At 40.6% G+C, this 14,795-nt stretch overlaps 2 protein-coding genes across 8 annotated transcripts in view; one reads left to right on the top strand and one right to left on the bottom strand.

The window, feature by feature from the left end:
- LOC310991559 (uncharacterized protein) overlaps window positions 1-14,795 on the bottom strand; it is a 134,937-nt gene that overhangs the window by 20,175 nt on the left and 99,967 nt on the right. The gene's annotated exons all lie outside the window — the stretch shown is intronic.
- The window catches only part of gak (cyclin G associated kinase), a 37,351-nt gene that overhangs the window by 1,761 nt on the left and 20,795 nt on the right, over window positions 1-14,795 (top strand). For 2 of the 7 annotated variants that reach the window (XM_083979300.1, XM_083979301.1), the window contains exons 2-7: window positions 2,247-2,450; window positions 9,679-9,740; window positions 10,614-10,673; window positions 11,656-11,770; window positions 14,203-14,345; window positions 14,525-14,650. In XM_083979300.1, the coding sequence (XP_083835426.1) occupies window positions 2,309-2,450; window positions 9,679-9,740; window positions 10,614-10,673; window positions 11,656-11,770; window positions 14,203-14,345; window positions 14,525-14,650 (648 nt within the window). In that variant the 5' untranslated portion in view covers window positions 2,247-2,308. Of the gene's footprint in view, window positions 1-1,914; window positions 2,451-9,678; window positions 9,741-10,613; window positions 10,674-11,655; window positions 11,771-14,202; window positions 14,346-14,524; window positions 14,651-14,795 lie in introns of those variants that run through there. The other 5 variants (XM_083979302.1, XM_083979305.1, XM_083979303.1 and 2 more) reach the window with 4 other exon arrangements.

The raw sequence follows: 14,795 nt of genomic DNA on the forward strand, positions 1-14,795 counted from the left end.
TGGTACATTTAAATATTCCACCTTAGACTTGAAAACTATTGTGCGTGGAGCAGCACCGACTACCGTCCAGTAGATGGCGTACTAATACATGATATTATGAGACTCCTGTCCTGTGTTTTGGGACGTCACATCATAGCGCCCACCTTTTTTGCTCCCAATTGTTAGGGTTAGGGTTAGTTTGTATATATGGTACCATTACCCTCCCTCTATTTTCATGAAAGATAATAACTAAACAAAATATTTTTACCATATACTAAAGCCTTTCTTATGCCAAAATGTTCAGGCTGTTGTAATCTTATAGGCCTATTCATTCCATATCAGGAGCCTGTATATAGACTACACCACTTTCCAGTTATTTAAAGCAAATGTTTTGTCTGTTTACTGTCAGTATTCTACATCTCTATTATCCGGTAATGATGTGGAGAAAAGGAAAATGTTAAAACAAAAGAGGGGTAAAAGGGCTTTGAATTGACTTTATTCACTAACATGTGAGCACTTTCTATCACATGCACTGACTGATATGTTCTGGAGAAGTGATTATCCAGCAACACAAAAGATTTACTGACTGTCCAGTGAATCTGGATTTGATTTGATCGGTTTATTTCTCTGCCAGTTAGATTGGATAACTTCAGAATCAGGTCCAATATAAAAATAAATAAAAGAGAGAAAAACACACAAAGACACAGACAATACAATAAAAACAGTACAACAAATTGGTTTAAAACACATACAGGCAATTATTCCAGTGTTTCCAAAAGCATGAAAGATATTTTGTGTCACTATGTGCAGGCACAGCAGAGGCCAGACACAGTTAGGGCCTCGATGATCCCATTCTTTGACTGGCTAAGTCGACACATGGATCTGTACATATATACAGTTTCTTGTAAAAAAAAAAAAAAAAGGGGGCACATCATTGGCTACAAACATATGACATGCACTTGTTCATCTTGGACGCCTATAGCAGTGGTTCTCAACTGGTGGGTCGGGACCCAAAAGTGGGTCGCGGACCCATTCTGAATGGGTCGCGGACAGCTGGTCAAAAAGTAAATAATATTTAATGCACATCTGATGTTGGACATGTCTTTTATTTTGAAAAATAACTTATTTTGAAAGGCACACGAGACACGTGAACACATGCAGTTGTAATGGTCCTCCTCAGTTTCTTATTATTTGCTCCATTTGCTCTGAATGCAAAGATATATCAGTTTCTGTGGCCTGAATGACGTAAAAATACCTTGTTTTGTGGGTCTTTATTTTGTGCAATTTGATATCTATCCACTTTTGTGAATATGCTCTGAATGCAGAGATGCATTAGAGTCAAATATATCATTTTGTTGGTCTCCATTTTGTGTAGTTTGATATTTTTTTATTCACTTCCGTACATGCAGTTGTCATGGTGCTCCTCAGTTTCATTCATGTGCCCTGAAATGCACTTTGCTCAATAAAGAGCAAAATTAGTTTTTAAAGGCTTTAAAAAAAATTCTTGGTTTGAATTCTATAAAAGTGGGTCGCGACTTAATAACCATGGGAAAATGTGGGTCCCAGAGTGAGACTTAGTTGAGAACCCCTGGCCTATAGGATCCGAAATGCATCATTATATGTCACCTGGAGTTTTTTTTTCTGTACTTGCACCACAGATGAGCTGTATACAATGAAGTAGACTACAATATGACCTAAACAAAATATAAAAATACATAGGCCGCCATCTACTCTGTATAAAATAAAATAATTTGAAGTACATAAATAATGAGCTAAACCTCAATAAAAGGAGTAAAAGGTGCACTACAACTTATTGAAAAGAGAAACAGCTGCAGGAACATAGCCTAACTGTTTCTGTAGCGTGTGCGGTCTTTGGCCGGGTTATTTCTCTGCAAATGTAAAACACATGAATTAAAAATGCAGTTTTGTCTTATATTGTTTCTACATTGTGTGTACACATTATGAACCAACATACAACACAGGGAAAACACCAGCATTTTTTTTTTTTTTTGTCTTTGTGTCACCTGACTGGATCGTGCCCTGACGTCACCATCCCTCACGGAAGTCAGCAGCGTTGGTTGGCGATGATGGTGGCGGCCTCGTCAGCCTAGCAGCAGGAAGAGGATGTTGTTCACTCACACCGAAAGAATAATATCACCTGATCACAAGTCTTCATAACAGAGTGAACCCGCCGCGCAGTGTTCCCGCTGAGCTTTGCTGTCATTTTTAACAGCTTTTTTTTTTTTTTTTTTTTTTTAAACAAACAGCTTCTGTGCTGTGAAGATAAAGGAGAGAGAGGTTAGAGAGAGAGAGAGGTAGAGAGACCGAGATGTCCCTGTTCCAGTCCGCTCTGGATTTCCTCGCCGGGCCCGGCTCGTCCGGAGGGGCCAGCCGGGACCAGAATGACTTCGTCGGACAAGTGGTCGAGCTGGGAGAGATGAAGCTGCGGATCAAGAGGGTGATCGCAGAAGGTGAGGCGGTCGTAACAACTCGTAGAGAAAATGTTGATAACGGCTTGTGTGTGTGTGTGTGTGTGTGTGTGTGTGTGTGCGGCGGCTAGCTGTGCTAACTAGATAGCATGCTAACGAGCTGCTACTACTACTAGCCGCGGTGGCTAAAGTATTATAGTAGCCTAACAAACCCTCTCTGTGGTGCAGCCTGTCAGTGAAAAAACAGCGTTAGCAAGAAGTGGCAGAGCTGTGAGTCGCCAAGTAAACACCGGTTGATGATGGGATTTTGAACGTTTGTTTTTAATTGCACAGATAGTTATGTACAAACATCAATGACATAGGCTACATTCCTTTAATCCTACCACAATAAAGGAACAGGTGCATAAATGAGAACCCAGAGGGGAAAACCTAACAAAAAACAACATACATACACGTAGATGTATGTATATAAGCTTATAAAATAAATAAAACAAAGGTCAGGGCTTTTTTTTTGTAAATCATACTTATCAATAATACTAAACAGTTTACTGCAGGGCTCCAGACTGCCCCTAAATGGAGGCATTTTGCACCTAACATTTCAGGCAGTGCAGTAAATTTTTCTTCTTGAGCATGTGCAACCAGTAGAATTTAATTTTTTTTTTTGCTTGTGAAATGTGGAAGTTGCAACTCAAAGGTATCTGGAGACTGTCATTTACAGTTATCAGGCCAATGTGTGGGAGGATCATGAATGAAAAGGAAATAGCCTATGCTTTGCAAGTCGATTTACAGTGTGCTCCCCTAAATTTTCTGCTTGCACTCCTAGAATTTTAAGTTAGTCTGGAGCCCCTGGTGTAGGCTAATGGCATTTTTCTTTTTCAAAAGATTGAGGGCTTTTATAAAATGAAGAAATTCGTTATGAAACATGTTAAACCTAGACATTTACACTTGTGTATGTAACATTTACCCAGGAAGAGCATATTATTGATGAGAAAGTCATCTTCCAAGTTATCTGTGACAAGTCCATACATGACATCTTCACGAGAGAAGAGGTTCAGGTGATTCGATGTATGAAACCAGTCATGAAGGGATTTTGAATGTGTTTGTAAACAGGCGGTAAATTAAATCAGTTTTCAGTTCAATCCAGGGATTGGAAAGTAGCAGGATGAGGAGTGTTGTAGTACTCTAGACTGGTCCTGGTCTCGAGACCGGTCCCAAGACTAGATTTTCCAGGTCTTGGAGTCGACTACAGTTTTACTCGGTCTTGTCTCGGCCTTGGTCGATATGCACTCAGGATTTGTTCTCAAGACCAGTCAAGACCACATCTGCAGTGACCTCTTTTTTTTTTTTTTTTTACTGCAAATGTCTCTCTCGCTCTGTCAATTTCTCACTTTGGTTTATATAATGTCATTCAATAACTTTAAGATAATTAAAAGTGTTACACAAAAGTAAATGCTTGTGTAACCATCTGAAAATCTTGGTTGCACCAGAGTCAAAAGTGGATGAGACTTAAGCAGGTTCTCTGCTGCTGTGTTATTCTGTTCAGTCCAAACTTTCAATTCAACAGATTTTATATAAAATCATATTTTCTTTTTAGCTGAGGTATAGCTAAGTAAATATATCAAGCCACATGATTATTATGAGTGCTGGTACTGGATACACTAATGGTCTTGCACTGGTTTGGCCTCGGTCTTCTTGACCCCGTCTCATCCTCTGCAAAGTCTTGGTCTTGTCTTGGTCTTGGTCTTGACTCTGTCTCGGGTTAGGTGGATTGACCACAAACACGTCATTATCTTTAACTGTTCTTTGTTAATAGCCTACATGTTTTAACTTAAAGGGATAGTTCAACATTTCGGCAAATTGGCCCATTGCCATAATACCTACGTACGTTCATTACCTTTCTTTGTCGGTGTAAGGTGTTTTTGGAACGGCAGAGCAGAGCCGCAAGCTGCTCAGAACTACGCTACAGAGGCTCATGGAATTTCTTGGTTTCCCTCATCAAACTCATCAAATACACAATCCAACAACTCCAAAACGCTCCTGTGGACAAGTTGAACTATCCCTTTAATTTACCTTTTTTTTTTGCTTATACATCCTCTTAAACTGGAAAATATTATACACATACGCATTTGTTTTAACTTGGTTTTTGCAATTAGGTGCTTGAAATTAAATTTTCTTCTGTGTTTGTCGTCCTGTGAAGCTGATACTTTTTGCTCTGTGTATTTGCAGCTTTATTTGCTTCTCCTTTTTAATCATTTCCATCTGTTGTTGTTGTTGTTGTTGTTGAGCTTAAAGTGAAGTCCCAGTGTGATACCTGAATATACGTAAGGCTGCATTTTACCTGTCTGCCAGCTCTCAGCCCACTGTTGGCCACACAAACACAAGAGCTTATCATTTAATGAAGCAGCAAGTGGTTGAATAAAACCATCAGTGATAACAGTGCTGAGTCTCTAGGTTTCAGTGTGAGTAACCCTGTGTCAGATGTTATGTCAGAGTCTTCCTTGTGACATTGAGGGAGATTGGTTGAGAGGCAGCACTCCTCCTCCTTTACCTGATCCCTCCAGTCCTTTTTGTCTTTTATTCATGTGTTTCTAGCTTAAGGTGCAAAAAGAGTGACAAAAATAAACAGCAAAAGTCAAATATGCTGGGGAAACCTGTTTTTGTAATTTCTTTATCTGTTCTGGGATCATCAGCATGACACTCTTGAGGGTGAAGGTGAATGCATAGCTTTCTAAAGCAAACCTACTTAGAAAATCGAGTTTAACAGCTGTGTGTCTGTGTTTGAATCTGACACATAACATGTATTTGTCTATATGCAGTGAGTCTGGTTACAGGGCATGTGAAAACCATGGCTCATGTTTCTTCTCTATTCGATAATAAAGGGTAAATTTTCTTCCCATATGTAACTACTTCTTAGTAAAACAGTACATAATTAATTCTGATGTTTATTATGGAGATTCCTATTCAGAAAATAATGGTAACTTTGTCAATCTCCTTCTTCTCTGGAGGAGGGTCTGGCGAGCGAGACTAATCAGTGGTTGACTTGGTGTTTGCAGCTCGGTTAGAGGCACAGGAAGCTTTTCATCTTTCAGTGCAGTTTGCAGCACGGTCCGACCTGTGGGTCAAAGTGGCTTTACAGGTTCAGCAAGTGAAATTAGTCCACTTTTGTGTTTTTGTTTTGTTTTAAGAGGTTGAAAAATCTTGTTGCAGCTCAGTCTCCTGGTTGTCGTTTCACTCATTTGACATTTGCCTTCACAGCAACTAACTGATGATCTGTCAGGTGATGCACTGGTAACAAAAACAGCAAGTCTCTCTGTTCTCTTTGTCAACTAATGTGTGACCAGTCTCGATTACCTGGAACATGCTGACTAAATATTGATTCATACCTGTGTGGTATCTATTACTTTCTGCAGCTCTGACTCACTCAATCCCAGGCAGCTACATTCTGTATTTATACATGTGAAACAAAACCATTTGCTTATTTTAATAAAACTATTACAGCAGAGTAAGAAATTCTCATTAGCAGAACTGCAGGTAACACTTTATAATAAGTACACATTTGTTAAGCATTAAATACTCAATTCATCATTTATAACACATGAATACTCATTAGTATGTAGTTTATAAGCACAGTTAAATATGTTTTACTCATTGATACTAACTATATTTACGAATGAGTATTCATGCGTTATAAATGAAGAATTCAGTGTTATTAAAGCTTAACTAATGCTTAATAGTGTGTACTTATTATAAAGTGTTACCGAACTGCACAAAATGATTATTTTTAATACTGATAAACTGGTGAGTTTTATTTATTCCTTCGTTTCTATGTCGTAAACGATCCAATAACTCACTTTGATCAACTTTAATTGATCTTAAACGGCGTTTAACATGAATGATGGCTGATATGCAAACAGTTAAATGACTGAAACAGTTACTAAAACAGTTTGGGCTGAACTTCCTGTAGATACACTGTCAACAAGTTGCTTTTGCACCAAACCTCACTGTAATCAACAGTATAATCACTAGTGTGTGTTGTGATTGCACATCCTCAGCTGTGATATCAAGAAGTCAGTAGTTAAAATCAGTTTACACTTAACCGCTGCTTTTTTCTCCAAACCCTGTCATCCTGCTATCTGAAGGCTGTCTTTGTCTTCTTCACTCACCGAGATCTTTGGTGAGAGAATACAATGGCTGGCTCTGACAAGGAGGTTGTATTTTTCTACTCTCCTGTTTTTTTTCTTTCTTTTTTTAAAGAGCTGTGACTAGTTTGTCTGCCCGTTGTACCGGCCACATGGGCAGATAGGCAATCAAGGTTTGTTCCACTTCAGAGAAGCTTGTTGGTTTGTCGTCGTTGTTTGAAGACAGTGTCCTCTTCAGGTTAGTGAGGCAGAGATTGGGATCTTCACTTAACAAAAAAACCGAAACCTGGCAGCCGCAGGTCTTTGCTTTCTTTTGGCTTTCATGTCCCCCTTTTTTTTTCAACAAGGTGGAACAGTACACTCTTTATCCCAAGAGATGCACTGGATACGCTTTTCTTCTTGTACTTTATATTTCAACACAAAAGCCAAAGACTCTAACCTGAGAGGATTTAACAATGTGGGAGGATTTTTTTTTTTATGCCACCTTCCACCAGTGTTTTTCTTGGGGAGTGTGGGGCAAAAGAAAACAGAGCTTTCCGGGTTTCATTGCCAGCTCAAGACAAAAGGCAGACATGTGATCCCCATAGGGAAGGGTGTGAATTATCAAAGCAAACTCTGTGGCATTCCTCACAGATGTTTGTTCCAGTGGACAGGAAATGATGTCGTGAAGTGAAGTGAAGTGCTGCTAGCTGCCTGGGCGACGGTCTGTGTAAGACACCTGGGTAATCGTCCCTGTGTCAATAAAAGCGGGATTGGAATCTGGAGTGTCGACTTGTAGGTTTTTAACAGAGCAAAGCGAGGCCTGTAGTTGATTTACTCAGCACTATGGCAACCCATGGCTGCCCCGGCCCGGCCTTGTTTGAAGTGCGGCGGCTGTCTCAGTACATACGTTCACCTGTGAGAGCAAACACTTAAAGTTGGTACTCGCCTCAAAAAAGTTTCTCGTCTGCCATCCCATGACTGACCTCTTGAATTTAAGAACGAAGCCAATGCAAGAAAGGGATGGTGGTGTAGTGGCGTTCTCGGGCCATGAATCCCACCTGTAGCTCAACATTGTGTGCACATGATGGCTGCAAAACCATAAATTAACTCGGACTTATTTAGTTAAAAATGTCCATTTAGAGACTGGATCGTTTTATCTGTGCAGCTATTTCTGTGCTTGTGTCACTTGCTAATCAATTATAGCTTATCTTAGATGATTGATTTTAAGTGACTGCAGTGAATTTCCTCCAGGAAATACTTAACAGGGAGAGCAGGCAGTGCGTTATTGTACGATGATATATTAGGGCCATTGTTTTCGTCTTTGAATTTGTGACTTTAAACTTGGAAAGGCTACTCCTCTCTTTTTTTTTTAAACCAACAACAGCCCTAATATGTCATTAATGGTGTTATGTTGGTCTCACTTCTATTAGTAATAACTAGGGCCCGACCGATATGGATTTTTTGGGGCCGATGCCGATTACGATTATTAGGGGGAAAAAAACCCGATAACCGATTAATCGGCCGATTATTACTTTTTTTTTAAATTAAGTTTTAAAATTGTATTACTATAATAATATATCTATATATATTATATAATATATAAATTAGGGCTGCCTGGTCGACCAAAAAATCATTAGCCGATTAAAATTTCATTGGTCGATTGGTTGCATGAAAAAAAAAAAACATTTGAAGCCCTGTCTTGTCAAAATGAAGTCAAAATCAATATGGGCTTTTATTTTGAAGGGCCAAATACAGGAAGTCATGACACGTGATACTTTTTTGTTGTTGTTTTTTTTACACGGCACGGCGTCTCTCTCTCCCTCTCTCCCTCTCTCTCTCTCTTTTCAATTAAAAGCGATCAGCGGTCGCTGCCGTGCCCGGCACCGTGTCAAAGCGCTCACCGGCGGTCAGTCTCACAGCAGTGTCACGGAGCAGAGACATGATAGTCCCCGCTGCAGTCAGAGTCCCGCAATGCTCCACACCGCGGACCCCCCCACCCGTCACACAGCCTCAGCTCAGTCACTCACCCTCTACTGTGTTTATTGGTGATAAATGAGCATACTGCCGTGCCGGTATATAACGGTAAAACCCGACCCCGACCGGCTTGTTGAATCTCGGACCCAACACGGCCGGAGACGAGCATTAATTAATTAATTCACAACCCGACCGCGGAAAAAAAAAAGGGAAACAGAAAGCCAGTGGCAACACTGGTTTTGAGACAGATCAGTCACTCTGCTGTGTGCTGTGACTGAGGTGGTAGTGGATGGAGTTTGTCATGAGGTCGGCGCCGGTGCGGGGGAATCTTTTCAAAGTAAAACCAAGTTTTATTCCCTGCATTTTATTCCTGAAAATATCGGCGACAATCGCCGAGTTTTGGCCGATTACCGATTAGTTTCAAACGGGCTATAATCGGCCGATTTAATCGGCTCGCCGATAAATCGGTCGGGCCCTAGTAATAACTAATATATTATGTCCAGTTGTGAACAGATGAGTCTGTGCAGATCTATTGATTTGTGTCTTTCTGTCTTACACCGATCAAACTGATCATACAAACCTGATTTCCTCTGATACCAGGCTGGTGGTGAATACAGCAGCGTTTAGGTGGCACATTATCACAGGTTCAGGTCTCAGCCACACCTTCAGTGAAAAGGTGGAGGTTCAACAGGGCTTAGCAGCGGCAGCCGAAGCGTTAGAGAAGTGAGATGTGAGAAGTGTGTTGTGGTGTTGTGGTGCTGTTCTTGAGCAAGGCACCTTAAGCTCCAGCGTCTACGATGTGGCCGCTCAGTGCACCACAGATGTGACACAGCATTGCACTTGGCAGTTTCTTGGTTTGACTGTTTGTGGTTGTGCAGAGCAGGGTGGTGTTGGTATTTTTGTGCATAACGGTAAAAAGTAAACAAGTTTAGAAATGGAGATCCTCAGTATTTGGCCAATGCTTCTTTGTCAGTCATCATTTTAGTACAAAAATCATTTCATAACAAATCAGTAGATGCATTTAGCCCGTATCAATACACACCCCACACTGCACATGTGCGATTGATGATTATGTTTTAATTTACAGCTTAAGAGTGTGTACATATTATTCCCATAGATTAAAACAATGTGAATTACATCCTGGCTGACTGTGCTCTCTTTGTTTTTTTTCTCAGGTGGATTTGCCTTTGTGTATGAAGCCCAGGACATGAGCAGTGGTAAAGACTATGCCCTGAAGGTAAGATACAGGAAAAACCCAGTAAGGAAATTGTACCTGTTATACGACTTAATACATGTTGAGGCACTCTCACATTTTGTCTTTACCAGTCAAATATGTATGAATTCACCTGAGCAAGCGTTTATAAATCATGCACTGAATCACATTAGCTCTGTTCACAATGATCCTGCTTTCTGTATAGACTGCATTTTGTACATACTGTATGACTGGACTTTATCATTCCTAGTGGACTTAACCCTTCACAGTATAACACAGAGAGGACTTTTGCCCGTTTCCTAATTTGACTCAGTGCTATGCTACCCACATATTGTGAAACTGTGTGTAATGCCTTTAATGAGATAATGAGAGCTGCTGCTATTTTATCAGGCAGTTTAATCTCAAACAAGCTCTTTCTTCTAAGTATGATGACACAGTTTCGATGGTGTAGTGAGTGACTCCACACTTTTTTTTATTATAATTCTGTCTATGTTGGTTGTGAAGTCATGCATTTCTTTATTGTTAGTATTTAGCACGAATAGTTTAGGCAAATAACTTTTTACAGTACAGTCCACATTTACATGAAGAAAAACAAAAAGCTGCAACAACAGAATAGATATTGTTGGATGTTGGCCATGTTTGGATAGTGTTTGCCTGTATTAGCTCTCTCTCCTGGGGTTAAATCCAGACTGATTTATGAAATGGTGTAAATGGCCATTTAACTGCTCTGTTGGGTGCAGTAGTTAATGTGATGATCTGCTCTGTTCTTCAGTTTGCCTTGAAATCGTTTTTCTCTACTTCAAAGCAAATGACGTGTGGAAGTCTAACGTGATCATGGAACGGCAACAAACCAATCCTGTGTGTGTGTGTGTGTGTGTGTGTGTGCTTTTCTTTCAGAGGCTACTGTCCAATGAGGAGGAGAAGAACAAGGAAATCATACAGGAAGTCTGCTTCATGGTATCCTTTATCATTTCCAGACCACAGTGAAAAAGACACTTTCTTCTTTACGCAAGATCACTGTCGAGCATTTCTGTCTTAGCGCAGCAGATTCTTTCTGTTTCCACACATGACGTGACAAATCGAGTTAAACTCAAACAACCCATGAGTTCTCCAGGTTGTGGAATTCACCTCCGGCGTTGTGTACTAACTGTCATTACCACGGATTATTGGCTATGCTAAACAATGCAGGGGACTAATGTATAATTACGGTGTTTAACTTGTGGTTTTTAAAAAGCCACGGACTGCTTTTTATTATGTGGTTCTCTCTTTTACAAGCTTGACATTTGTGAGTTTTCTTAGTTTTGGTGTCTCTAAGGGGCCGAATCACTGAGGCCTCCACTGCCATACAGTTTTAATTCATGAAGCCCCAGTTTTTATTTGTTTTTTTTTTCTCTTCAATTTGAAGAAGTGAGTCAGCGGAGGAGACCAATGAACCCTTTTGGCCAGCAGCTGAAGAGAGAGAAAAAAACGCTGGGACATCTCTTACACAAGTTGGGCAATAGTTGATTCATGCTGTGTAGCACAGTGTGGAGGCACGGGCTATTGGTAAATGACGCACCGTGTTCCTGGACCCGTTGCAACATTTGTCTTTTCAGAGCTGAATTATTTGCATAACGTTTGATGCCGTGAATGCTGATGAGGCAGAAAAACAAACTCTGAAATTCTCTGGGTGAATCCTTCTCATCACCAATTATAATTTCTGCCTGCGTCCACTGTTACAAGCTGCAGTGTCTTTTCTGCATAGAGCTGCTGAGTTGAGCCTATGTGCATCTAAGGGGCTACTTAAATCTAAAGGCACCATTACTCATTCAACTCCCTGTTTAATCAGTGACTTTGATTAGAGATTAGTAGCTTGAGAGTCTTAAATGGCTGACCTGGCACCACTGTGGTGTCTGGACTGGACTGTAACTGTTAGACCCTTGACTTTCCGGCGCCATAGAAAAAGCTGTCGGGTCATCCCAACATGGTCCAGTTCTGCTCTGCTGCCTCCATCAGCAAGGAGGAGTCGGACACGGGACAGGCCGAGTTCCTGATCCTCACAGAGCTGTGTAAAGGTAAACACACACACACACAAACACACAAAACACACACACTCTTAGGCTACGTTCACACTGCAGTTACAAGTGACCTGAATCCGCTCAAATGCGACCCATATCTGATTTGCTTTTGACAGTGTGAACAGCACAAGTTGCATTGAATCTGACATTTTCAAATTAGATTCAGGCCACTTTCAAATGTGGTACTGAATCAGATTCAGAAGCGGCAGCTGGACCACATACACACACACAGCGATAAAAAAAACGGCTCGATAAAACGTGGGATAATTTGACGAACGATGGCGTGTATTTACCGACAACAGAACAGCTGTAGTGAGAACGTGAGCGCTGAAGGAGAGGAGATTATAAATAAAAAAGGACATGTCATGGTGTTAAAATTTGGGTTGTAACAACCTTGTTGACGTTGTTTCTTAATAAACCGAACACTGCCCAGCGGGTTGAGACACTTGGAGGTTTATTCCACAAACTAAAGTAATGGTAACTGAAACTAAAACACAGAGTTTGACTCTTTTTCTTCACTCCAGCTGCTCAGACATTTTCCAGCTTCCATCTCACAGACACATCGAAATAAAAGTGAAAATAATCATTCCCTCTATGCTTCCTGTAGAACAGCTGCTGCGCCTGGCGTCGTTGTTATTGTTTTTTTGCGCATGCGGGTCAGTTTGGAATCGCAGACCATTTATATTGGAATCTGATATAGGCCACGTTTTAGATGGTAATGTGAACAGCCAAACATAAAATCCAAATTGAGCATTAAGTCTTGCAGTGAACGTAGCCTTAGAAACACTTTTTCTCAACATTTGTTCCTCTCTTGTCTCTTCACTGCTGAATCAGTGCTGACTTATTCGTCACGCTGCAGTGCCGTAACTCTGAGGCACCGCTGCTGTTTAGTTCCCAGTAACATCAACTGAAAGGCGTTTGTGATGAAACTGTTTCCTGTCTGCGGTCTTTCCGCTTCCTCCTCTGTTCGTTTTCATTCAGCGATTTTTCATAATGATTATTTCTCAAATGTTTCATAACAACAGGGTTTAAAGTTTTCCAGCAGCATTGCGCTGTTAGTTCTGTGTTTTTAATTATCACATACCAAGAATGTGGCTTTACATACAGTGGGGAAAAATAAGTATTTGATCCCCTGCTGATTTTTGCCCTTATTTCATTACAAGTACAAGATCAGTAAAAGTCAAAATGTGCAGGAAAGATCATAAAGCCAGATGGGCTTATAAGCGACCTACCTGTAAATAAATGTATAAACTTTTATATACTGGATTTATTGTTGATATTCTGTCTCTCTCTTTTAAAATAAACCTTACCATAAAAACTATAGACTGTCCACCTCATTGTGGGGGTGCAAACTTGCAAAATCGGCAGGGGCTCAAATACTTATTTTCCCCACAGTATGTATATGTGTATGCAGCCATAAGGTACCCTACATTTTGTATAAATCAATTAGACCTTAGGTTCTGATAAAAAACCTTTGTTTCCACTGCGTTGGCTCAATAGTATGTGACTGTGCTACTTTGAAAGAACACTGCAATTAGTAGACTACTGGTTTTTGTTGTTTGTTTTTATTTTTGTCTTTTTGAGAGTATTGGTTGTATTTACATTTATTGTTCACATTTCCGCCAAGAATTCTTCCTTTCTTCCTTTCTTTAAAGGGATACTTCGCCCAAAATCAATAATTCACCAATTTTCTACTCACCGTCATGCCAAGGAAGGGTTTGGAGAACTTCTGGAGTCATCAAAACGCTTTAGGAGTTCCAGGGGGGGTCCGGCTGGCAACAGATTTTCATATAATGGCGGCGGATAGAGTTCACTTTTGAATTGTCCAAAACACACACTATGAAACATCCAAATACCTCCATACTGCTCGTCCATACTGACCCAAGTGTCCTGAAGCTGCCACTTGAAAAAATTGTTTGGAGTTGTTTTTAGCCTTGTTGTAGCAGTAGCTCCCAGTGGCTGCGCAAGGTGAGCAAGATGGGAGCTACTGCTACAATAAAGGTAAAAACAGAGATCAAATTAATTTTTTCCAAACAACTTTTCCATGTGGCGGCTTCAGGACACTTGGGTCAGTACGGACGAGCAGTATGGAGGTATGTTTCATAGTGTGTTTTGGACCATTCAAAACTGAGCACTATCTGGCACCATTATATGAAAATCCGTTGCCAGCCCTTGGAACTCCAAAAGCGTTTTGATAACTCCAAAAAGTTCTCCAAACCCTTCCTTGGCATGACTGTGAGTAGACAACTGGTGAATTATTGATTTTGGGTGAAGTATCCCTTTAAGGCTTGTATATTGTGTCTGTAAAACACCTTTTAATGTCATTATTTAATTATCTATCTTTTTGAATCTATCTTATCTGCAGGTGTCACTTTCACTTTGACTGACGGGTTTGATCCATTCATCTCTTTGTGTGTCCTCTTCCTCAGGTCAGCTGGTGGACTTTATAAAGCGGGTAGAGCAGAGGGCTCCCCTGTCATGTGACACTGTGCTGAAGATCCTCTACCAGACGTGCCGCGCCGTGCAGCACATGCACAAACAGAAACCTCCAATCATACACAGAGACCTCAAGGTCGGTTCGTCCTCTGTACTGAAGTCGTAACTGTGGTATTTTTGTTTTTACGTGTATAAGATGGTACAGTTTAAAACACAACAGCCGGTGATCATTCAAATCAGCAGCTATAACGATTGCTGATTGGTAATTAAGTGTTTATTGATTGACAAGCTGGATGTTTACTTGATGTGTTGCAGATTGAGAACCTCTTGATTAGTAACCAGGGCACCATCAAGCTTTGTGACTTTGGCAGCGCCACCACAGTGTCACATTACCCCGACTACAGCTGGTCGGCACAGAAGAGGTCCATGGTGGAGGATGAGGTGCACACACACTCAAACATCAGCTCTGGCTTAGCTAAACACACACACACCTCCTTATGCAGCACATTATTCTTATTTGACCAAATCTTTTTAATACTGTGCATCTTTTGAGAGCCACAGACAAACATGTAGTGAATAAATAAAT

The sequence above is a fragment of the Trachurus trachurus genome, assembly GCF_905171665.1.
Source record: "Trachurus trachurus genome assembly, chromosome: 9".
Taxonomy (NCBI): Eukaryota; Metazoa; Chordata; class Actinopteri; order Carangiformes; family Carangidae; genus Trachurus; species Trachurus trachurus.